The sequence below is a fragment of the Cyprinus carpio genome, chromosome B5 (genome assembly GCF_018340385.1).
Source record: "Cyprinus carpio isolate SPL01 chromosome B5, ASM1834038v1, whole genome shotgun sequence".
Taxonomy (NCBI): domain Eukaryota; kingdom Metazoa; phylum Chordata; class Actinopteri; order Cypriniformes; family Cyprinidae; genus Cyprinus; species Cyprinus carpio.
Window position 1 is genome coordinate 14,364,969 of NC_056601.1, and position 24,741 is coordinate 14,389,709.

General features: G+C 37.8%; 3 protein-coding genes across 7 annotated transcripts in view; 1 reads left to right on the forward strand and 2 right to left on the reverse strand.

The window, feature by feature from the left end:
• Positions 1-681: 681 nt before the first annotated feature.
• On the forward strand, positions 682-11,194 carry LOC109090782 (cGMP-dependent protein kinase 2-like). Of its 3 annotated transcripts, XM_042724539.1 has the most exons (20): positions 688-774; positions 1,409-1,574; positions 2,336-2,832; positions 3,692-3,858; positions 4,066-4,179; positions 4,746-4,851; positions 5,465-5,528; positions 6,739-6,816; positions 7,651-7,745; positions 7,989-8,057; positions 8,138-8,236; positions 8,565-8,718; positions 8,823-8,959; positions 9,166-9,255; positions 9,329-9,470; positions 9,550-9,717; positions 9,826-9,947; positions 10,038-10,100; positions 10,447-10,513; positions 11,073-11,194. In XM_042724539.1, exons 3-20 carry the CDS (start codon positions 2,351-2,353, stop codon positions 11,166-11,168), a joined length of 2,313 nt encoding a protein of 770 aa, XP_042580473.1. In that variant the 5' UTR covers positions 688-774; positions 1,409-1,574; positions 2,336-2,350; the 3' UTR covers positions 11,169-11,194. The 3 variants fall into 3 exon arrangements, 1 of the variants encoding a protein (XP_042580473.1); XR_006154869.1 differs by lacking the exons at positions 10,447-10,513; positions 11,073-11,194 and having other exon boundaries at positions 9,550-9,713; XR_006154870.1 differs by lacking the exons at positions 1,409-1,574; positions 10,447-10,513; positions 11,073-11,194 and having other exon boundaries at positions 682-774; positions 9,550-9,713.
• A 923-nt stretch (positions 11,195-12,117) lies between these two features.
• On the reverse strand, positions 12,118-18,716 carry LOC109090783 (bone morphogenetic protein 3-like). Its single transcript, XM_019104621.2, has 3 exons — positions 18,021-18,716; positions 15,854-16,752; positions 12,118-14,022 (listed from the first exon to the last, which is right to left on the reverse strand). Exons 1-3 carry the CDS (start codon positions 18,286-18,288, stop codon positions 13,831-13,833), a joined length of 1,359 nt encoding a protein of 452 aa, XP_018960166.1. The 5' UTR covers positions 18,289-18,716; the 3' UTR covers positions 12,118-13,830.
• Positions 18,717-21,560: 2,844 nt separating this feature from the next.
• cfap299 (cilia and flagella associated protein 299) overlaps positions 21,561-24,741 on the reverse strand; it is a 44,658-nt gene continuing 41,477 nt past the window's right edge. For all 3 annotated transcript variants that reach the window (XM_042724541.1, XM_042724542.1, XM_019104622.2), the window contains 2 exons: positions 23,869-23,998; positions 21,561-21,868 (listed from right to left, as the gene is read on the reverse strand). In XM_042724541.1, coding sequence (XP_042580475.1) covers positions 21,746-21,868; positions 23,869-23,998 — 253 coding nt within the window. In that variant the 3' untranslated portion in view covers positions 21,561-21,745. The remainder of the gene's footprint in view (positions 21,869-23,868; positions 23,999-24,741) is intronic.

The window sequence follows — 24,741 nt, forward strand, 5'->3', positions numbered from 1 at the left end:
TGGTGGTGGGCTCTTCCTAGTGTTGCTCCTCTGCCTGGAGTGATGTTTTTGTGGTCGTGGGTGTCCTGGATGGTGATCTGGTGCAAACTGGGGTTTCTGCTGATGGACTGGTGTAGGTCTGTGGTGGGGTAGCGCTGGTGCATGGGGTGTTCTGATGTGGATTTTAGCATGGTGTGGGGGTCCCTGATATTGTGCAGCCAGTGGTGGTCGTCCTCTGTGATGGGACTGTAGGTTTCTGCTGGGTGTCTGGTTTTGTGTTCTGTAGGTTGGCAGCTGTGTTGTTTTCAGCGGTGTAGAGGTGGTTTGTCTGGCCCACACTGTCTCTTTCATTGTTTTTGCAAACACATTGACTTTGATGTTTCAATGATGACAGAGTCTAGTCTGTTCCAAACAGTTTCAGGATTAGTTTGTACAATTTTTATTTCAGTATAGTAGCCTAAAGTATAGTTTTGTTTTGTTTAAAAAAACATCTTGTAGCCTAATTAATAATCTACAAAATTTAAATATTTAAAACGTGACATTTAAAACAACATCTCGGCAGGAGAAAACATCGACAAATAAATGAATAATTAAGTGATGACATAAAAATGAGAGAGAGAGAGAGAGAGAGAGAGAGAGAGAGAGAGAGAGAGAGAAAGAGAGAGAGAGAGAGAGAGAGAGAGAGAGAGAGAGAGAGAGAGAGAGAGAGCGCGGTCCCGCTGACTGGGGCTGCTGCCTCAAACACACAACACTGTCTTTCAGCCATCGAAGAAGAGTTCCCTTTACACGGAAACGGTAGGTTTTTCATGTCATTTAAAACCAGTCAGAAACTTTATGCCTCTCAGTTTCGTTTAGTTATAAGGTAAAACGGAGGAACAGGTGTTACGTCTGTATGTCTTATGCAAGAGCGCCATATAGGTTTATAAACTGCACTTCACGTATAATAATTTCACGTATTCTTTTTAAATTATCGACGTTTTTGTCAATCATGCGTTGTTAGAAAAAAAAAAAACTTTATAAATGTATTGATTTATAGGCTAAGTTTATTTGTAATTCTATGTATTTTTATGTTTAGCTTATAGAAAGTGAATTACCTTGAATATGTATTTCCTGCTGTAAACATCCTGTCTAAATTAAATAACACAAACCTCACATGGATGTAAGTACATAAAGATAATCAAATATCCTGTGAATTCAACATCCAAATTAGATGCAAACATAACAACAGTCTTACTGAGTTATATACTGTATCTAACAAAGTTTCTGTATGGAGATGTAGGGATGTGTATGAGGTCTGCTCAAAGCTCTTTTACTGTAAATACTGTGATTGTGCTCAAACATTTTTCTCTGTGGTGGGAGTGTCCAGTGTCCATTGTGCATTTGTAACCCAGAGCGAATTATGACTGATTTCATTTTTCCATCAATGAAGGGCAGCAAAGAATGACATCACCAGATAGTCCAGGAAAGAGCATACTGCACACTCATGGGGTGCTGGTGCCATCCGGTATTACTGTGCCTCTAAATTATTGATTAGGTCTAAATCACTGGGGCCAACAGATCTCTGGTAAAACGCACACTCTCTCTTTTTATCTGAGGTATGGAAATATGGATGATCATTCTGTGTCTTGTGCCACTGTCTAAGCACCTCATAATGAGATACATGACAGGTAGATGAAAGGCTTGGGAGGATCCCCTAACCTTTACCATCAAAGTTGTGTGGGACAAATGCCAGCATCAAATTTGACAACAAAAGATCAGCACACACCCAGAAAACCAGCAGCATTATCTATATTATTTGTCAAGAATTCTGTGTTGAGACAGGGACTAAATGGCAATAGGTTCAATATTAAAATGAACACACCATGTGCAATCACACACATATTTGATCCTCAAGCTCTGGTTGTCCTTGTGACCTTCTGGATGTATGGGTAAAAATGAATAAATAAAAAATTAACAAGAACTCAAATGTTTAACTAAATTCACTTGACCTAATGAAAACACAGTAGGCAAATATTACTAAATCTATTACTAAATCAGATCACTTAAATTTTCAAAAATGATTGTATTTTATTGCAATGATATAGACCTATTGTTTTATATATGGGGTGTAAGTAATATAAGTAAGTTAAGCAATAATAAGTAAGTTGTAATTTTGTTTATAATCACTTCTTATAAGATTAGGAAAAATGTTAAATATATTTTTCAAGCCATTAAATTGGGATCAAAAGAAAAATAAAGGTTAAGACTAAGATATTAAATATTTTATAATTGTTAATCATATTAGACTAGTATCATTTTAAGCATATTGTGTGATGTCATCCCACAGCAAATTGAACTTGATCATCTTTTATTGTAGAATAAAAGTGCCAAAATGGGAAATAGATCGATGAAGCTGAACCCTCTTAAGCAGGTCAGTGGCTCCGCTAAATCCAAAAACAATGGAGAATCAACCTCGGTTTCTCAAGTTCTCAGAGTTAGAGTGGAAGAATTGGAGAGTCAGCTAAAGAAGAAGGATGAAGACTTGAATGCCAAAGAGCTTCAGATCAAACATTTAGAGGAGCAGCTGGCCCAGCAGAGACAGTCCATCTCAGAGATCTCTGACACTTTGAGGAACAAGTGTCTACAGCTCAGCAAGCTCCAGGATGCACTGAAGAATCAAGGGGAGTTAGGTCTTCTGCCATCACCTATCAAAGAAAAGGTCAGTCAGTGTCTCACTGGCCTGCTCAGAGATACCCTCAACAGGAGGAAAGGAGCAAAAGCTGGAGTTTCTGCAGAACCTTCATCTAGAACGTATGATTCCAGCGGTATACCAAAGTTCTACTTTGAGAGTGCACGAGTCTGGAAAGAACAAAGGTGAGAGATCTGATTCATGTTCTTCTTTTGATCACAAAGGCAATTCCTTACTAAGTTTGATTTACAGTTGTGGTCATGGTAGTTGTTAGGTTGTGTATATTTAAGCAAAAGGAGAAAAGAAGAGAGGATAGCTGTAATTATATTATATTATATTATATTATATTATATTATATTATATTATATTATATTATATTATATTATATTAATGTCTGCAATATGTGATGAATTTATACTGAATAACTTTTTAGATACAGCATTGCAGGTTATTTTGTTTTTTGCTCAGCCAACAAAATACCTCTAACGAAGTCAAAGCAGAATTTGTTGCATTCATTGTTTTTAAAAGAATCAGGTGAATTAAATGTGTTTCTAGCCTAACTGGCTGATTTGTGTGAATTAGGGATTGATTAACTACTGGTTAAAATCATAAGGAGTAAATGTGCTTTATGTCTGTAAACTGGCTTCAGGTTACCTTAAAAGGTAATGTAATGTGTATGCGCTATATACAGTATGTTTGTGTATTTGAACAGGAATATTCATTATTGAATCAAGCATCCTCAAAGAGCTAAAATAGATGTGCCATTTTTTTATGTTGGTAATTAGTCAGTGTTTTTCATATGCTAAGCTTATGGGAGACCATGTGCGTAGATGCTCATTATGTCAGGAGGCTTAAATTGGTCTAATCTGCCTGCAAAACACCATGCTGGGATTCATTATCTTGTCTCTGTTCTAACACTGAAAATGAAACAACTGGTGCGCTTCATAGCGTGAACTGTCCAATTAGTCCCTCTTAAATAATATGAAGAATTACAACATCACCACTATCACAGTTTCAAGCTAAACATAAATGTGTTTCTAACAGTGTAAAGAAGCTCCTCACAGATGCTTTGAATAAGAACCAGTATCTGAGAAGACTTGAGGTGCAACAGGTCAAAGACATGGTGGAATGCATGTATGAGAGGACGTACCATCAGGGAGAATACGTCATTAAACAAGGAGAGCCGGGAAACCACCTGTTTGTGCTTGCAGGTACAAATTGAGTAAATTATTGTATTATTCCATTATAATCACTGACTAGGCATTAACATAAAGATAATATTGTATGAGGAACCCTTTTAAGCCAGTTTTAGTCATAAGCTACCACCATTCAGTATAAATCACATCCGTTTTATTTTTATGAATAGGACAAACCAACGTGAATTAAAAATTGTGCTTAAGTACTGTTTTCGCTTATAGATGGCAAACTAGACGTCTATCAGCACAGCAAACTGCTCACATCGATAGCAGTTTGTACCACATTTGGTGAATTAGCCATCTTGTACAATTGCACCAGGACTGCCTCGGTCAAAGGTGAAGTATTTCCTTTGTGCTCCATTCTGTTTCTCTCAATGAGCTGTTTCTGACAAATATGTTATATAATTGGTTAACAGAGAATTCAAATAATCCCTGCATGGCAGCTCTGTGGGATAATATCATGCTGTGACCATGGATTGGCCTCATGTGGCCACAGGCTATCAAATAAACACCAGCGAGAACTAAAACAACATTGTTTTGTCTTGTAGCCTTAATCTTATTGGTTTGACAGTAATTTTGTTTGTTTGTTTGTTCGCATGGCTGGATGTCAAATGCCTGTTTTTATAATATCTTTTATTCCCACTCCTAAAAAAACAGAGATGTGGGGTAAAACGTGATTTTTACCAGTAATGTTAAATTATAAATCATTATATTTCAGTGGTTAATTCTTAATGTGAATGTTTCTTCCTCTACGATAAAATGTAATCACTTCCTAATGGCCCTATTGGAAGCAGCTGTTGTTTCTTGGTCACTGAACCACTGAAGTTTAAATGGACGCCACTCAGCGAGGAACGAGGAAGCTTCTTGTATTTCCCTTACCTGCTGTTTTGTTATGATCGCAGCTGCCAGCAATGTGAAGACATGGGCCCTCGATCGAGAAGTCTTTCACAACATCATGCGGATGACTGCCGAGGCTCGACACGAGCAATACCGCAACTTCCTGAGGAGGTAATCCAAACTGCTCATCCCTCCCACGGTTTACTGTGGTGTTCTACCACATAATGTGTAGCCAAGCATTAGCTGGACAGAAAACATCAAAGAATGTTTTTTGCATGAAACGTTGTGGAGATCTAACAAAGCTAGGATTTTTTTTTGCGTGGCATTAGCCATGCTATTAATAATGAAGGTCAGTTTGATGGCCTTCATGGTCTGGTTAAAGTGACCTCTGTGACCTTGCTTATATAACTATCAGTTTAAATAGCAAACATGAAAGGAGGAAAATGCAGTAATTTAATTTGAGGGCTCTTGAAGACATTCTAATAAGGAAAGATTGAGAGATATGATCTTATATAATCTTATATAAGATTAAATAAACACAAATGTTCTCCATAACCATCACTTCATTCCGAGTCAAAGGGGAAGTCTTAAATTGCTTGTATTAGTTTAGCCATATGACAGTCATAGATCAAAATAAATAAATAAACCAATGTATTTTATGACCGATGAACACTGGACTGATTTAATGTTGAGTTAAATGCATAAGAGACAAAAATGGCAAAAGTAATATTTAGAAAATCAAATGATCTTGCAACTGTTCGAACATTTTTTTTTTTTTTTTTAGTGTTTCACTTCTTGCCAGTCTACCTGGGGACAAACTAACTAAGATTGTGGACTGCTTAGAGGTGGTAAGTAAAACTTTTTAATGTTAATAATGATAAAAAAGAAAAATAACCAGTCCTCTCAGATCCAATATATCCATCTGTAGTGAAAACTTGATTTCAAATGTCTAGATCCAAAGTGACAAAACAGTGTTGATATTACATCTTTTTTTCTCTCTGGCCCAGTATATTGTTACCATACTTATTTGACTAAGGCTGAGTGAAGTGTTCACTCCAGTTGAGGGGACGAGAGATGTTTGTAGCAGCCAGTACAGGCTGCTGACTGATTTATTCCATTTCACCATGAGGGGCCAAAAGTGAGTTTTTCTAAAAGAGTGTGGGCTTTGTCAACTCAAAATGTCAAATAAGTCTCCTCGTGTTCTTCCATGCTGAAAAAACATCAAGGACATTCTTCTCGATTGTCTGCCCCTGAGGTCGAATGGGAGAATGTCGTTATTCAATCACTCCGATGGAGTTGATTATATTCCCCTCTCTAGGGGTAAGGAAGCAATGTAACCCAATAGTGGCCCAGATGTTTTGGACTGAAACATGCATATAATGTGGAACTCTATCATTAAACAGTGGGGAATGGAATGCAGACGAGACGCTAGGAGCAGACAAATGTTTTGAGACACTGAGAGGAGTGTGGCATATAGAGAGCTTCTCTAATGAAACAGCAGAGCTCTGTCAGAAAGACACTTTGGGTATGGAGATCACTTGAGAACATGGACCAGAGAAATTCACCTTTGAATGTCTCTGACTGACAATGTTCTAGAATGGTTAAATGATTATGTTTGGAACTCAGGTTTCAATGTCATTTGAATCATTCCATTCCACGGTAAATAGAACATCATTTTTGCAAATCACTTGAAAACATTCTTGGTCTCCTATTGAACTGGAGGGATACCAGTTCATTGAACAGTTCAGTTATTCAGTTTAATGCAACAGTTATTGTTATTTATTATAAAAAAGTTGAACTGTTTTAATGGTTAGTCAAGTGTTACCCTAATGTCACTAATACAGTTTTGAACTGCTTTTAATGTGAAAACACATTTTAGTAAGTTTGACAAGTACATAAGCATTAAATGTAGGAGGCATATCTACTTATATCACTGTAGAAGCAGACATGGTGGCCTTCCTGTTGTCTCCCTGGGGGGATCTCTCCGGGAATATGACAGCACTGGCTTGATGGTAAAATCAATAGCTAAATGAGTTTTGTCTTGTGTTTCCTGATCAGGAGTTTTATAATAAAGGAGACTACATCATCCGGGAGGGAGAAGAAGGAAACACCTTTTACATAATTGCCAACGGAAAGGTAATTTGCAATAAATTATCATCAATTTGTTTTGTTTTTGCTTAAAATGAAATACATTTAAGATGGATGTCGATATGGTCATTATTGATTTCCTCCTTCCCAGAAACTTTTAGTAATAATAGCCCTTTATCAAGCCCACTGAATACAACAGGTACATTTCTAAAGTATTTATAACTGCCCAGTATAGAGGTTATGCTATATACCAAAAAAAACAAAACAAAAAGTGATTTAACCCACTCGGGGCACCATTTTTCCACTCCACCAATCCCCGTGGACTTCTCTGCAGACGCTGATCTGGGTCTGTGTGAGGTCGAACGCTTTCAGATAGATCAGTAATTCGACACTGAAGGGGTTAAGAGACAGCACTCTCCACTGGGAAGCAACAGGAACTGTTTAGCATGAGCAAGTCAGTCTTGGATCCCCTGTTGATTTCTGCTTCGTAGTCGCTCAAAATGGGGGGGGGGGTGAAGATGTTTTACTGAGGGGGAGAGAATTTAATTACCTGAAATGATGGTTCTCGTCAGCCTGTCGCCACCATGTCCGAGAGCGTGTTGGGAATTAGGCCATTAGTGCCAGCTACCAAAAACGGGCAACCAGAAAGGTCAAGAATTCATCATGGTTTTGAGAATGAATCAGAATTCAGTGAACTCACTTCATTTCTTCAGTATCATTATTGCTGATTACATGCAGTATGTGATGCATCATATCAACACACATGAAATCTATATAATTAAAAACAGATTTGGACCATAAATCCAAATCCAAAATACAGATCATACATTTGTTCTCTTAAACTGGTTTGAAACGTAACCTCTGTCTTTCTGTGCTGCCCAGATTAAAGTCACACAGAGCACACAGGATCATGAAGAGCCTCAGATCATCAACACCTTGGGGAAAGGTGATTATTTCGGAGAGAAGGCCCTTATCAGGTGCTGTCCTTCTTCAATCCCCAGCTCAATTCTCATTTCTCCACTTTAATCCTGTTTCAGTAACCTTTTGGTGTATGAGGACTTTTTGTATTACTGCAGTAACAGAGAGCAACTTTGTCTTGTCGACGTGTATTTGACTTAACAGAATATTATTACAGTCAAATCCACAGAACTGTCATTTAAGAGCCATTTTTAGCTCAGTTTATGTCTAATGCACTTAATGTGTGCTTTGTCAAACCACAGCGATGATGTCAGATCTGCGAATATAATCGCAGATGAGGATGGTGTGGAATGCCTTGTCATTGATCGAGAGTGAGTTCCCATTTCAAGATCATCATAGAGTTGCTTCTGATTTTTTGTACTCGCTGACAGTAACAGCGGTCTTTTCTTAGAACCTTCACTCTGACTGTTGGGACTTTTGATGAGCTTAAAAAGTACCTCCAGAGCTATGTGGAGAATTTAGCACGGGACGATAAGAAGAGAAATGCTAAGTAAGTACTAGCTGTTTTTTTTAATGTAAACCGTGTTAATGACCTCTCCATTGTGCTGTCAAACAGTGTTTCAAGTGAGTATAGCCTAAAGGCTGAGATTTGCCACCAATCTCCAACTGACAGAATATAACTCATATAATTAATAACATGCACTTGCACATTTTACTTTTTGGATTTAAGTATTTGAACCCCCAGTCCACCTATTTATTTATTTATTTATACAGTGGGGTCCAAAAATCTGAGACCACTTCAAATGACTTTTGACAGCAGAAAAATGGTCATTGTCACAAATTTGCTCATTTAATTATATTCAATTCAATTCTTTCAGAAGGTCAGGAAGCTGCACTCCTCCCACCACCCCAGTGTCACATGACATGATAGAGCTGAAAGAGAGAGAGAGCAATTTTGCATCCACTATACCCTTCAGCTGCCTCGAGGTTATTGCCACACTGGGAGTTGGAGGCTTTGGCAGAGTTGAACTGGTTAGAAGCTTGTTGACAATACTCCCACTTCCTCTTCATCATTTTAAACATTTCCATGAAGTGAGGGAATAATATGAGCAATAATGACGCCAGTTTTGCTCTAGGTGAAAGTGAAGGATGAGAATGTGACGTTTGCTCTGAAATGCATAAAGAAACGGCACATCGTGGATAACAGACAGGAAGAACACATTTACTCCGAGAGGAGGATCTTGCTTGAGACGAACTCTCCTTTCATTGTGAAGTATGTTCATCTGCTTTTAGTAATGCCTGTTTAGTCTTGTGAGTTTTAGGAAATAATGGAACATCTTCAAATTAATAATTGAACGTCACTCTTGCTTTTAAAGAGACACTCACAAATCAAATCAAGAGAGAAGGATCGTAACCAAATAAAAGAGAAAAGCCAGTGGCAGTGAATGTTTCGATCTAATCTCTACATTTTTCACTTAGGATGTACTGCACTTTCAAAGACAACAAGTATGTGTACATGCTGTTGGAGGCATGTTTGGGTGGAGAGATCTGGAGTCTTCTTAGAGACAGGTTAGCTCCATTTCATGTGGTCAGTGTCCAGTGGTTTAATGCATAAGCTGAACGTGTCTCTGTTTTAATACAGAGGGAGTTTCGATGAATACACTGCCAAGTTCTGTGTGGGCTGCGTAACAGAGGCCTTTGACTACCTACACAACAATGGCATCATTTACAGAGACCTGAAGCCTGAGAATCTCATGCTGGACACAGATGGATACATCAAGCTGGTAAGCTCCTCTGCTAAGTCAGCAAACCTCACTCAGTAAACTCAGTGCAGCCATATCGATTCCAAGGATCTTTTCTCAGGTGGATTTTGGCTTTGCTAAGAAGCTCAAGTGTGGCCAGAGGACCTGGACATTCTGTGGGACTCCAGAGTATGTTGCGCCTGAGATCATTCTCAATAAAGGTCACGGTCTCAGTGTGGACTTCTGGTCTCTTGGAATCCTGATCTTTGAACTTCTCACAGGAAGGTTTGTGCCAACTTAAGTTTTCATGTTCTTGTCATGTGGAAGACATTTCATAATACATATGCATACGAAAGACTATCATATTGAAACATATTTGATCTGATTGTTCCTGAAGCCCCCCTTTACTGGCTCAGATCAGATGATTATATACACATTAATTCTGAAAGGAATTGAGAAGATGGACTTCCCTAAAAAGATCACCAAGAGGCCCGGTGACCTTATTCGAAAGCTGTGCAGGTATGATCATGGATCGTTTTAATGTCTTTTACATGTTTTCTGAACCTATAAATCATAATCTGATTTTGCTGTCCTCTTTTTTTCATGAAGACAAAACCCTTCAGAGCGACTGGGGTATTTGAAGAATGGAATAACTGATATTAAAAAACACAGGTGAGTCACATTCTGGTGCCGTTTGAAAAAAGAATGTCCTCAAAAGTTATTTGAAATACTCATCTCGTACATATGAACAAAAAATTATTTAGAGAGCATTTTAAAAACCACAGTATGCTTGCTTTTTCACAATGATGGCAGCTCAAATTACCCAAGATCTCTTGATTTATTGTTCCACCAAGTCACTCTGAGGATGTTTTAAACAGGTTTCCAAATTCACTTGCATTTAACTTTCTGAAAGCTGGGCATCAATAAACACTCATTTTGAAATCTGTGTCATTGTCACCTACAGTACATACATTTGACAATGGTGATTTAATTCATGATGTTGCTTTTTGGTGTTTAGATGGTTTACAGGATTTAGCTGGAGTGGTCTGAAATCCAGAAGTCTGATATCACCACTTAAAAGAGAGGTAAAACACAGCTACATTACCTGGACAGAGTTTATGTTATAGGAATGTGTCATAAAATGACATACTGTATATAATACAGAATATAATAATATATGTATATATATTTTTTTATTTTACAATCACCAAGGCTGCAAACATTTAATCAAAAACAGTAAAATTGTGAAATTATTACAATTTAAAATCATTTTAAAATGTAATTTATTCTTGTGATGACCAGACTGAATTTTCAGCAGCCATTACTTCAGTTTTCAGCGTCACATGATCCTCCAGAAATCATTCTAATATGCCGATTTGCTCAAAAAAAGAGCTAACTTAATATTTTTGTGGAAATTTTGAAACACTTTTCCAGGATTCTTTAATGAATAGAAAGTTTCAAAGAACAGCCATTTTTGGAGCATTTACAGTATGTACTTTTTTGTAACAATGTAAAAGAATTAGTTGGCACTTTTGGTCAGTTTAATACATCTTTGCTGTAAAATATATATATATTACTGACACTTGTAAACAGTAATGTTTCAGAATATGATCTTATTTTCTCTTTTTCTTTGTTTTTCTCCAGGTGAAGGGACCCACTGACCACAGTTACTTTGACAGTTATCCTCCTGAAGAAGAAATCCCTCCAGATGAAATGTCGGGTTGGGACACAGACTTCTAACTGACCCCTCAGTGCACCCATGTGTTCAAACAGTGTGAGTTAAACAAAACTCTTCTCCAACATGCCAGCCTTTCTTCCAAGGAACCTCAGACCATTAAGCCAACAGGAGCAGTGTATGTGCCGCAACAAAGGACTCCTTGACCGGAGGCTGCTGTTAGTGCCGTGGGAGGCACAGCAGAGGAGGACAGACATAAGAAGGGAATTGTTTCACCGTGTTCAGATGTACTCATACATTGTGATGATAAACATTTCTGTATTTAACTGAGATGTCAGAGCTGGATCAGTCTGTGAGAATGATGTAGCCGGGGCATCAGCCATTGGTAATATTTACCTTTGGAGGTGCAGAAGGGTTAGTGGTTTGTCAAGAAGATGAGATGTTCCTTGTTTTAGAAGCACTGGTGATGTCACATATTTGAGCTCCTGAAGGTAATAACCACCTGTGACTGTGAATGTTTCAAAGGTTAACCTCAGCGGGTGACTGGTACTGCACTTTGTGCAATTCAAGCAGAGATATGTGAATAGTATTTTTAGTGACTTTTCCTAGAGTTCAAGTACTTCGGGTGACTGTAACCTCTGCACCTGAGCCAAATATGTTTCTGTTGATGTAATGCTTGGTGCTTGCTTAATTTATCCTTGTGAACAGGAAAAATGTTTAATTTTTAGTGTGAGAATTTAGATTTTGTTTAGTCATCCTACAAGCTATTTCGCAGCTGAAATGTACAGTTTTGTTCCCAGCAGCCGTCAGTGCACTCTAGTGATTTGTAAATGAGAATATCTATTAAATAATGGAGATTGATGTTTGTGTGGTAACTTTCCAGTTCTTATTGACCCATTAAGCCATTTACATCATGTTCCATGATGCAACAGTCTCAACATATTTTTGATTGCATAACAATGCAATCAATATTCAAGCTGGAGTCCTTCAATACATGACAGATAAACACGTGGCTACATAATTCTTAACACTTTATTGAGTTTTCTTTGAATGGTCTGCCAAAAGGGCTTCTTTCAACTAAGGAGATGTGTTACAAAAATAAGCATTCTCACTCATTTGAGTCATGTGATTGCTTCCTTTTGCACCCCTGTCTGACCTTTGTGCAGCAAAGCTCCATGAATATTTAAAGAAGCCCCTCTGCGCTTCACAAAATTAAGATACAGAAGGCATCATACAGAAAATAAATAAATGCTTTTAAAGGTCATTTCCATATACAAATATAATTTCTTATGAAGCTTATAATACAAAGCACATCCTTTCACCTACATCATAACATTTACAAAACGCACAGTGTAGTGGAAGCCTTCCAAAAAATATATTACACAAATACTAAAGGAGTTTCTTGATGTATGTGTTATATATTAATAAGATAATAGCCCACTTTATCATATATGTTTACATTTCTCTGTTGTTCATAGGTTGAATTTACATCAACAAAAAACTTGAATGCACCCCGTTTATGAACATGCAGCTTACAATATGTCATTGCTTTACTTCTATGCTAATTTCAAAAATTAAAACAGAACAAAATGTATCATTACAGAACAAATATCATTATTGGAACAAATGATCACATTTTATCCAAACAAACTGGTAGACTAAAAATATTCTGCCATAATAAAACATTACATAAGTTACACTCATCTTTGTGAAATATAAATATTCTAATAGAATATTTTTATGTATGATGAATCTTTTTAATGTGGTAAGGCACTTTATATAGGCGTTGTTATGTTAAAGAGACAAAGGCTTAATATAACCTACATACAATTTTCTTAATCATCTTCCTGAACATATCATCTGAAACATTTCTCATTTTGAAATCTATTTGCAGTTTTCAGAGGAACAGCAGAAAAGTTTTTCACGTGAAACAGAACGCGTGCATATACATTAAGAATTTGGCTTAATGTGAGGATTCAACTTGTATTAGTAGGTCAGATGGAAACATGATGGAACATATTTATAATTGCAAGTAAAAAAAAGCCTGACTAAACAAAATTATGTTTACAAAATGTGATGTAACACTATTACATGTAAGCTCGTAACAATGCACATTTTTAGAGAAAATAAATATATATATATTTTCTGAAGATTAAAGACATTCAATACAGAATCACCCAGAAATTAAACACTGTTTTAAGCTTAATGTGGAAAACTGAATATGTAACTTACTGTATATAGGTATTCATTTTAATATAAATCTTTTTTTTCTTTTTTTTTAAGTCCTCTTTTCAGCACATTTTGGCTCTGGAGAAAAGTCTACCTCGGTATAGCAGCCATAGATTATGAACAATGAGAGTCAGTCAATGCCTCTGTAGCAAAAAATATAGCTATAATTATGACAGATCATACAAACTGTACAGAAATTTGATGGATGACAGCAAATATTTGTCCCCTGTATGCTTAACTGCTGAGGTTATAGAAACACGAGAACTTCCTGGTCAAACGCAGATGGACAGTCTCTTCATATGCTCATATCTCTAGTGATGCATGAAGCCTCCTGCTAACAGTAATGAATTCCTTCTGGAAAAGCACTTTGCTCTTCACAATCCTTAAAGCTGGAGATAGTTCTTCAAGGGTTATGAAATGGACATCTTCAGTCTTTCTTCCAGTGCAAAAATTGGGAATCAGTTTAAGGGAGGGAGGCTGTGAAAGAGACCAAAGCGTTTACCGACAGGCACAGGAGTCCACTGTCATATTGGGGTAGACCTTGAGAACCACGTTCTTGTCTTCATCAAAGAAGAGGATGCTGAGGGAAGACATCTTCTCCGGTACACAGCAGGGCTCTGGGATGCCTGGGACCACCCCCACTGCCCGCACGATGCTCTGAATGGTGGCGTGGTTTGAAGGTTTCAAAGACTGGAGGAGGTCACAAGTGCAAGAGGTTAGAACCTGTTACTGGGTTTAGGACAGTATAAACCAGTCAAAAGCACTGGGTGTCCCTACAACACTAAAGGGTGAAAAAGAAGTAAAACATTGTGGATTCATGCAATTCCAGCCATGTCCCAATGTCTGTAAAAAGAAACTCGCTAAGAATTATTTGAAGAGCAAAGCAAGCATGATAATAAAAAGCCACATTAAAAATAGCTAAATTAAATAAAGATTAAATAAAATAAAATGTAAAAAGCAGAAAAAAACAACTTAAAACCTTAATGAAAATTAGAAATGATGGTGTTTTGGAACTAACTGTAAAAAGTATTAAAATTACTAAAAACATTTTAAAATACAGTTAATGAATACATGCACTATTAAACATCCACTGACACTGATAATTAAGACTTTAATATCTAATTTATCTAATATGGTACTTATACATTATGCATCCCTAATTTCCTAAAAGCACATCAAATTAATTCTTATCTGAAGGGATGGTAAGGGGTTTATCCACATACATTTTTGAATATGAAACAAATTAATCTTGGTTTTGTATAATCAGCTTTACTACATAAACATAAACTTCAGTAAACTGCCACATTACTGAAGTAAATTAGACTACGTGTTTATTTAAATCCAATGGAAACAAAATCTCAAAGTGGCGACTGGCAGGTTTTGTGATGAAGAATGACAAATGGTGTGATAATGGAAGTTTAATGAACTGCTGCTGTGCTGCATGATTTAGTGAATGATTTACAGCTGTTCTCCTGACTGCCACTAGGTGGTGCTTATAAATCACTTCTCTTCATGCCTGTCTCTGTCCTTTTCCCCGCTGCTTTCATAGGCGGAGGGTGAACCAACTCCAGGGTAAGACTAAAAGCAGCCAAATCTATTAACTACAAACATCATAAACCTGTCTTTTTAGGCAAGAACCAGACATGGGTGTCATGTAGGCTAATAAAATGTGTTTAATGGGACTGAATTTGTATTTAATGTGATTACAATCTAATCAAAACATTAGAAATTGATAATTTTGGATATTAAAATTTTTTTTATGGGTGGTTATTCAAACGGCGAATAAATTAACTCACATTTCACTGCTGGTTAATTGATTTTGAATTGTTGTTTTATTTGCTTTTTATTGTTGGTTATATATGCTCTATATAATTGTGTACTTGAATCTTGAATTATGTACAGAAATGACATTATCACTAACTTTGATCTATCGCACTCTTTCTCATAAAAAAAAAAAAACCTATCGTTATAATCACTGAAGCTGTATACACTGTGAAATGAATCTCTTATATTGTACGTAAACGAACTTTGTTGTTTATGATGAGAGAATTCGTGGAATTTAGTCATCGAACGTACGCGCATTCAACAAAACTGATGAGTTTGAACGATGACTCATCTGAACGCCTCTGATTGGCCATTGCATTCCTAAGCTCAACAGAATCGTGCGTGATTGGTTATAATGCGCTGTAAAAACACTGTAAAAACACCTAAAATTAAATAAGGTGCAACAGGAGCAAATCTAAATTGAATACCACAGTCGACACATTCTATTGATTTACACTTTGTTAGCAACAAACTTAATATATTTAATTTGTGTGTGCAGGGGCAAATTTGTCCAATTTAGTGCAATTATTGCCCCAAGATGCCATGGCCAATGGCTGCTTTGGTTATTTACTTCTCAAATAGATTGTCTCACAACAAATTAGAGTTGCGCTAGTAAACTAAAATGGGTGCTTCATTTTAAAACAAATCCAGCTAATTTTCTACAAAAAATGTGTGGAACCATAAATAAACAACGTACCTTTGGCATGGGGAACTGACATGACCCCGAGCAGTAGTATGCATCAAAAGACTTGGGGGAGATAATCCACTCGCTCCAGCCGATATCTGCAAAGTCTACCTTTAAATATCTGCGAGCACAGTTCTTCGGCTCGTTCCACTGCTTCTTACGTGCTTTCTTAATGGTCTGCTCATCGAACTGCAGGAGAGGGGTCTTGAGCCGTGGATTCTTGCGAGGCTTCTTGCGAGGGCGCTTGACTGGTTTACTCTCCACTGGATCATAAGGGCTGGTCTCATCCCATGTAGGTACCTCATAAGTGTACTCTGGGCCTGGAAGCTCATTGTTCTGTAGCGGCAGCAGGATGTTGGCAGACCGCTTGGTCCGATGTTGTGAGGAGGCACTGCGATTATGTATTTCGAGCATATGAAGATTAGGCACCAGTCTGCTTTTGTGTCTCTGCAGGGTGGACACGACACTCTCAGGCTCTGAGATAGCCGAGTCATTTGCGTAGACCAGAATGTAAGGAGACCTATCTGACAAGAGTTTCTTCCAAGGATGATGTCCTTTTGAGTCAATGTTAATGCCTATGAGAAGCTGGTCGTGTCGCTTGGCTTGGTTGACTACACGAGTAATGTCTTTCCACTGCCATGATATGAAGTCCCGGTACATTGTGGAGATGTTAATGGAGAAATGGCCGACTGTTCTGGTGGTGTTATCCACAAAGCTAAAGCTCCAGACATCAAGGTGAATATGACCTTGTCTTCTGAGGTTATGGTGAGCGCAACTTTTGTGCCTTGTGCATCTATGGCTGCTGTTCTGCAGGTCGCCGATATAGTAGTGCAGCGTTGCTGAGAGAACGTCCTCAGACTTAGTGAGGGAAGTGAGGTTGAAGATCTGTAACTGCTTATTATTGATGGTCCCTAATAAGAAAAAACAAGCAAACAAACAAAACAAAAAAAGCATTGCATTACTATCACACTTCATCTGAAACTCATATTTCAGAAGACAAACTTTGTCTATGGATTTGCCATTGACATATGATCACTGAGTTTTAATAAAGATGAGTTAGAAATCATGTCTTATGACAAGCGTAATAAAACTAGAACTGAACACTAGGGGGCGGTATGAGTGCAGGACTGTGCTGCCATGTCCACTAGTCACAAGAAACTGTGGGCTTATTTTTTTCAGTCTCTCATAAATGTGGAAATTCGCGTGTGTCGCTTTTGGGTGGCTTTTTTCGACCTATGTACGAACAATCGCTAAAACCTAAGTTTCACTCTACATAATGTAATTAATAATACTTCACCATTTAGTTATCCGTAAATGTGCAAGAAAAAGATTTATTCCGTGATTTAGATTGCTAGGTTATTTTTGTGAATGTACAATCATTAAAAAGACAATGCTATTGTGGTGTGGAAAGCCGCTTTATTCGAGCTTGTTTTGATGCGAGATCTGGCAACACCGGCGCAGTGTGACTATCATACAAGCGCCTCAGCGTGAGCGAAGAAGCGCACTTCTCAGCACGAGCGAATAGTTATAAAAGTAATTTATATAAAGTATATTAAAATTCAATTTTATTTTAAAACAACAGAACAGTATCAAAATCGTTGAATCCACTTGCAAAACCTTAAGACTCGTTTTACAACAGTTTTACAATCAACGGGCGACACCTCCGATGTAGAGCTGGCGCATTACGTTTATTGACATCTAATAACATCCGTTTTAAAACCTTAAAACTAACGCCTAAAAAAGATTTATGAAACGCTATAGGATGAGCGATTCACCTCGAGCTGCTGTCTCACGCAAATCAACAGGTGTAATTGCACCAACTGCAACACAAGCTGTTACAGAGTTACTTTAAGCTGTTATTATCTATATATACAGGAGAAGTTATGGACTGACTGACAGCCTCAGTCATTTTCATACATGGAAAAAATATGCATTTTAAAGTGAATGTATGCTGTCATGCATCAAGCACTTTTTGGCGTTTTATGGGAGAAAGTAGCCTAAATTTGGATAAAAGCAATAAGGTGAGTAAATGAGAGATTTTCATTTTTGGGTTAACTTTCCCTTTAAGAGATAAAGCTCAAAATAAATAAACACACCAACACTTTAACTAAAGTGGGCTAAGAGAAAAAGTGAGGTGGTATTAACGTCTCATTTGCTATTAAATGAATTTAACACATACCCAAATGGCCTTTGAAGCCGCGGACAGTGTTCCCATCTTTGAGAAGGAATCCCGCGCTGGTGTATTTGGCGTAGAGCATCTGCATGTGTTCTGACAGCGTGTCCTGCTCGCTTTTCTTTGCATGTTGCTTATCTTGCGCCTCCACTTTTTGTCCAAATTGCACGTCTTTTGAGAAACCCATGAAGGGTGGTTTAAGCACAGCACAGTATCCACAGCACAGATAACCCCATCCCAACAGGAGGATAAACAGCCGTTGACAGCGATCCATGCTGGAGGTACGGGACTGTTGAAGCTGATCTAGGTGTAATATATAAGTGCTGAATGCGTTTCCAAACTCTTGTCTCTTGAGAGGGAGAGCATCACACGGACCCCCAAAATAAGGCAAAGACAGCGAGAAAAAAGGGGGAAATTCAGACAAGATGTCACTTTGGTGTACTCAAAATAGTCCAAATGCAAGTTTCCAAAGATCGACGTTCCTGCAGCAGATATCACAGTCCCTGTGCAAAATGTGCGAGGATGTCCGCGCGAGTTTGATCTGCTGTAGTCCTGATGGTCAGGCTTGATCCTCGGTTTTGTGTCTGAGCGTTGCTGTTCTCAGCCAATCGCGCCTCTTCCCTGCGTTCATTGAAGGTAAAGCTTGTTGCGCTACTAATATATAGGGCTTATGGGAGCAGTCGGACAGTGTTGGGAATCCGACTAATTTCCGCGAATCGGTTCTTTTGAACGGTTCGTTTCAAATAACCGGTTCACTGAACAGACTGTGCTGTTAAGTCACCACGCGTTCCCTAACATCCCTCCGTTGAACTAGTTTTAAGAACGTTTAGCACTGCTCACATTGTTAAAGTTATGATTCAGCACACAAATCCACTTGGAAACTATACATGTAATTTGCATTTACACTAAACACTACTAATTGTTCATTCACATCACTTGGCTGAAATAGTTTTGCGTTTAATAACTCTGTTTCAAATGCCTATATCAATAAAAATGTCATACAATCAATTCTAAACTTCTATAGGCTACAGAATCTTTTTATTTTTTTTATTTAGATAATGAAGTAGTCGTAGTAGTAGGCTACAGTAGTAGGCTATTCACACCATTGGTCAATACAAGGTTCTCGGGTCAATGATTCGATTATCAACTGCGAGTCGGACTTTTTCAAAAGATCCACTTTGACCGACTCGGTTAGGGAACCGTTCTTATTCATTCAGTCCAAATTCAAGAACGAATCGTTTAGTCCCTTTTTGTGAACCTTATGAAGTGATTTACTGAAAAGATCCGATTCGTTTCTTTACAAGGAGAAGAATGCGTGAGGAAAGTTTACGTGACAAAAAGAAAGAATAATAGAGGAGTTACTATTTTTCGCGATAGCTATATAGCCTACCACTGAAAATAGCTACACGACGTGGAAAATGCATTCTTTATCGACACGTTTGGGGCATCAAAACAAACGTTTACGTCTTGGTCGTACACATGTACGCTCTCAGCTGTCTCTATGAGTCATGTAATGCTGTGTTGTAATGCTCGATAGTGAGATCCGTGAAACGTCTCTTAGCAAAGCTGTGTATCTGGGCTGACGTGCTGAATGACATGGCTTATGGGGAGCATTAAAGGCTCTCTGTCCCATTTAGCTGAGCTCAATGGCGATGAGCAGACACATCCTGCACAGCAGAGTCTGATCCGGATGCTGCACCGCGTCCCCTCCGCACACTAGTGCACGGCTTCAATATCCTCTGTCACGGTCTCGCTTTCAGGATCATTGAGGAGGAAGTGATTGACTCCCACCCCAGACATCTGATGCCAGTGGGCATATTTTCAAGACATGGTTTTGTCAGATCTGTACCCGAGGTGTACTGTAATTGCTGTAGTGAGAAAATATGTGGCCTGCCTCAGTAACCTATATTTATAATGTTTTATTTACCACCAAACTCTCGAAGTCCACTTTAGGATAAGAACCCAGATTTTCACAAGCACATCTGCTATGTTGATTTGTAGGTGTTTGAATGAGCTGTGCGTTGTGAGGGACTGGAGTGGGCAGTTTCATCACACTGCCACTTCACCACATGAATAAGGACTGTGGCCTGTTAAGTTAAACAGTTATATGTGGGTGAATTACCACCCACTTCTCGAGCATTCATCCTGGTGATTAAACAGAAACTTTATGTAGCTATATACACTTTTTCTTCTGTCAGACTGATTGTGATCTAATATTTTGTATTGCAGATATGTGGGAGACTATGAGGGTGTTATTAGTTTAATCCTATATCATTATTTAATTTATTTAAAAAAAAATAACATTCTGAGTTACAAACTCCCTGAACTACAAAATTAAGTAGTTATTAATAAAGATACTAATAAAATATTGTTAGAAATATATACACTAACATACGAAGGTTTAAGGTCAGTAAGTTTTTTCAGCAAGAGTGCATTAAATTGAATTATTGAATTAAATTTTGAATGTTGCAAAATATTTTTATTCAAGTAAGTGCTGTTCTTTTTTACTTTTATTCATCATCAAACAAAACATAACAAAACACTGTCAACTGTGAAAATAAAAATGCCTGAGCAGAAAATTACCATATTACAATGAGTTCTGAAAGATCATGTGACATTAAAGATTGGAGTAATGTCTTCTGGAAATTCAGCTTTGCCATCCCAGGAATAAATTACATTCTAAAATATATTTTAAAATGTAATAATATTTCAATGTTACTGTTTTTACTGTATTTTGTGTAAATAAATACAGCCTTGGACAGCATTAGCGATTTCTTTCAAAAACATCTCGCCCCAAACTGTTGAATGGCAAACTATTACTAACACACACACACACACACACACACACACACACACACACACACACACACACACACACACACACACACACACACACACACACACACACACACAAAAACAAATAAGAAATCTAAGCAGTAAATTTGTATGGATTCAGTCACTGTTTGTTTCAGTGACGGTCTGTTTGCATATTCAGTCTAGCGTGGATTAAAATTGTCCTTAACATTTGTTTATCTTTCGTAGTGTGATGTTTCTATCTGTTAATTAACTAGAGTGAACTGGAACCATTCAAGTACTACGATAGCACCAACAAATACCATGAGCCACCACCAAAGCAATATCTTGCTGACTCCTTTTAGTAAACTCACAAAGACAAAATTATTGACTGATGGATATCTAATTCCGGAACTCTCTGCAGTATCTCATGATCTGAAATCATGTGAAATGGGTGTCATTGTCCATTTCATGGAGTGTTTGGCAGCTTTTAGACAAAATGAAGCTACAAGCAGTCATGCGGGGACATGAAAGAACCCCCGTCTTTCTAAAGGGCTTTATCTTTGATTTGTTCAGACAAACAGAGGAGTTGTTTTAGATAAGAGTACAATACAAAGCTCAGGTTTCCAAGTAAGTGACTGCATCATCAGACAGTCTCTGAGAGTCATGTCACCAAGTGCCTCAAATGTGTGAGTGTAGATGATAAATATTTTAAAATAGCCACAGTGATTAATAAAAAACAAAAATAAGACATTAAAGGAAATCAGTATTTTTTATTCAGACACTGTTAAATGACTATAGGCCTTAAAATATCACAATGCACTGTTATGCCATTCTACGCATCCAGATGTTGTGCACAATATGAAGTCAGAAATATATAAGATTAAAACTGCTTTAATGTAGATGAAATTAGAGGCTCCAAGTGCTTTTTAATACATTTAATTGGAGAGCGGTGCACAGGAACTGTTTGCAGGTTTTCTGGTGACGTGGTCATAAATGACAACATGCACATATAGGTCACATTGGACAGGAGTTCGGATGGAGCTATCGCCAGGTGTTGCCTGTTGGGTTAGAGAAATAATAATTAGTATTAAACTGATTGAAGTGTTTAAAAATGTGAACAGTTTTATTCATTGGATAGTTTTTGGTATGTCAAATTTATTGCAACAGAATGAAAGTACTTGATAACTGTTTTTTTTTTCCATAATAGATGAAAACTACTTTGCTAAAGTCTAAATCTGTTACATACAAGTTCTACTTAGAGGAGACAAAAATTATTCACTGCATATTGTCAACTCTACTGATCTTATACAGACATTGTGCTACTTATTTAATTATATTCAATGAACATATTCAGTAATGTAGTTACAGTTCTATTTATATTACTAAAGGAGAGGAAAAATATAGTATATATAGTGATTTGATGTTTAAACATCAGTCTGGGTGTGACTTTAAAATATGGACTCCTTAGGGTGCCTCCACCAAGAATAAATAAGATCTTAAGCCAGCTGGGATCTGTTATTAAAGGGTAACTGTCTGAAGATTTAGGTTAACATTCATTCTATGTATTTACTGTACATTTTGTTTAGAGCAACGATGAATGCAAACATATGCTGAAAATTCCCAAAAAATCAAATAAAGAAAACGAAAAGCATTAGCTGTTGATTTATAAGGACTGGTTATCAAACTAAAACACCAACTGCTACTTTGGAGGGATAACCAACATATTTTCATCAAACGCCAACATAACCCAAAGAAGAAGAATTTGGGTTTATCATTTTGAAACGTTCACAACTTTGGCTATATCTAATGGGGCGATAAAACAAACAAACAAATCAAATTCAGGGTTTAATATGTCACAATACCGCCACTTTGTATGAAGGAATGCATCCACATGGGCAATGAGGTCATGCCTGGTGGGGGCCTGAGGTTGGATTCTGGGTGCACGGGCGGTTTCAGTGTCTGGGTTCCTTAGCCTCCCCTCGTTTTTAATAGCCGGCCTGGTCGGGGTGTGCTCGACCACAGGCAATACTCGCCTCTGCCATCTCGCCCTCAACGAGGCAGCCTGGGTGAGTTTGTGTTCAAAGAGGCCAGTCTGCAGCGTTGCCTCTTTTCCAAAATAGCATGCACTCATAGCTCCTGGGCACACAGGCAAAAAAACAGTGGCACAGGTTCCAGGACTGAATTTCGCGGTTCCTTCTAACCCACTCTGATGGATATTTCCAGAGATTGGAACAAAAATGCTACCCAGGTGCAACAATACTATCTTTCCACTTCACACGGAAGCTACTTGATACCAGACGGCAGCCATATCACCCTGTAGCTCAAGACTGGTTGCCCACTGAAGCTAAGCAGGGTTGAGCCTGGTCAGTACCTGGATGGGAGACCTCCTGGGAAAACTAGGTTGCTGCTGGAAGAGGTGCTAGTGAGGCCAGCAGGGGGTGCCCACCCTGTGGTCTGAGTGGATCCTATAACCCCAGCATAGTGATGGGGACACTATACTGTCAACAAGCACCGTCCTTCGGATGAGACGTTAAACCGAGGTCCTGACTCTCTGTGGTCATTAAAAATCCCAGGATGTCTTTCGAAAAGAGTAGAGGTGTGACCTCGGCATCCTGGCCAAATTTGCCTATTGGCCTCTGACCATCATTGCCTCCTAACAATCCCCATATATACTAATTGGCTTCATCACTCTGTCTCCTCTCCACCAATAAGCTGGTGTGTGGTGGGCGTTCTGGCACACTATGGCTGCCAGAAGCGCTATATAAATGTACTGAATTATAATCACCACAGAAGGGTTTCAAAAAGACTTGAAAATGCATCAACATTTCTGCATGATTATCTTCCATAATCAACTGATTAGGCACTGCATCGAAAAGGAGTAGTATTGGAGATGACACTATGTTCCTTTGTAAATCGTATTTCTGTCTTGAGTTATTCATTAAGCAAATACTCAGCTTAACATAGTTCAGGTGTTCATTTACTCATGGATGTTAAAAGAGAGCTGAGAGAGGTCAGCACTCTCTGTTTACCAGTGTCTGCTGAGATCAAACATGCTCACCTCTGGGTCAACATTCAAGATTTTCCTGTCGTTCTTGCACTTGAAGAGCAGGCCACTTGGATTCTCTGTGATTACCTCATAGTTTGAGCTGGCATTATGTTTGGCCACCTGTGTTCCCCAGTTGTAGAAGCTGAAGATAAAGTTAGGGTTAATAAGTTTTTAATGGTCTAAAGATAATAAAATGCATGCTTTAAAGGTGTCGACAGAAAAACTATACAGTATGGATGAATGGCTTTGGTGAATATAGTGTAGTATATAAACTAGTTTAAAAAAGAAAGAAAGAAAAGTTTTTTCACCTGACAAAATGTCAGGATGTGTCTTGTGTGCATCTTTCACAAAAAGATGAAATAACACATTTGTTCCCAGTTTGATAAAAGGTGCACTTGGAAAGCCAGGTGTTAAGTTGTATAAGGAATTCAATCTGTTCAATGTTTTAGAATCAGTGCCAATCATTTTGTTTCTCTATTCTAGTTCTACACTATTGATACAAGTGGAAGACAAGGGAACAATTATGCTCTTGACATCCACAAAATTACAAGTGAGGGTTGCTTTCTGAAACACCTTTATGGAAAATGACTGAAAACAACTTCAATGCCTGGAGAACGTATTCAATTAAAAGAAAGGAAGCAAAGCACCATTATTTTTTTAACTGTAGAGAGTAAATCTAATGGAGAAATGTATTGAAGGTAAAGCTATTATATGTATTAAGCACAAATTACAAGACATCAGTATTTGTCTGTGTGAGAAAGTATCAGAAATGCAGGGTTTTACTTTGTAACAGACTAAGGACTAAACCATTGAATACTGTTAATGTAAAACATGTTTAAGATTGGTATATTTTGCCACTTTAAGAAAAAAATAGGAATTTAAAAA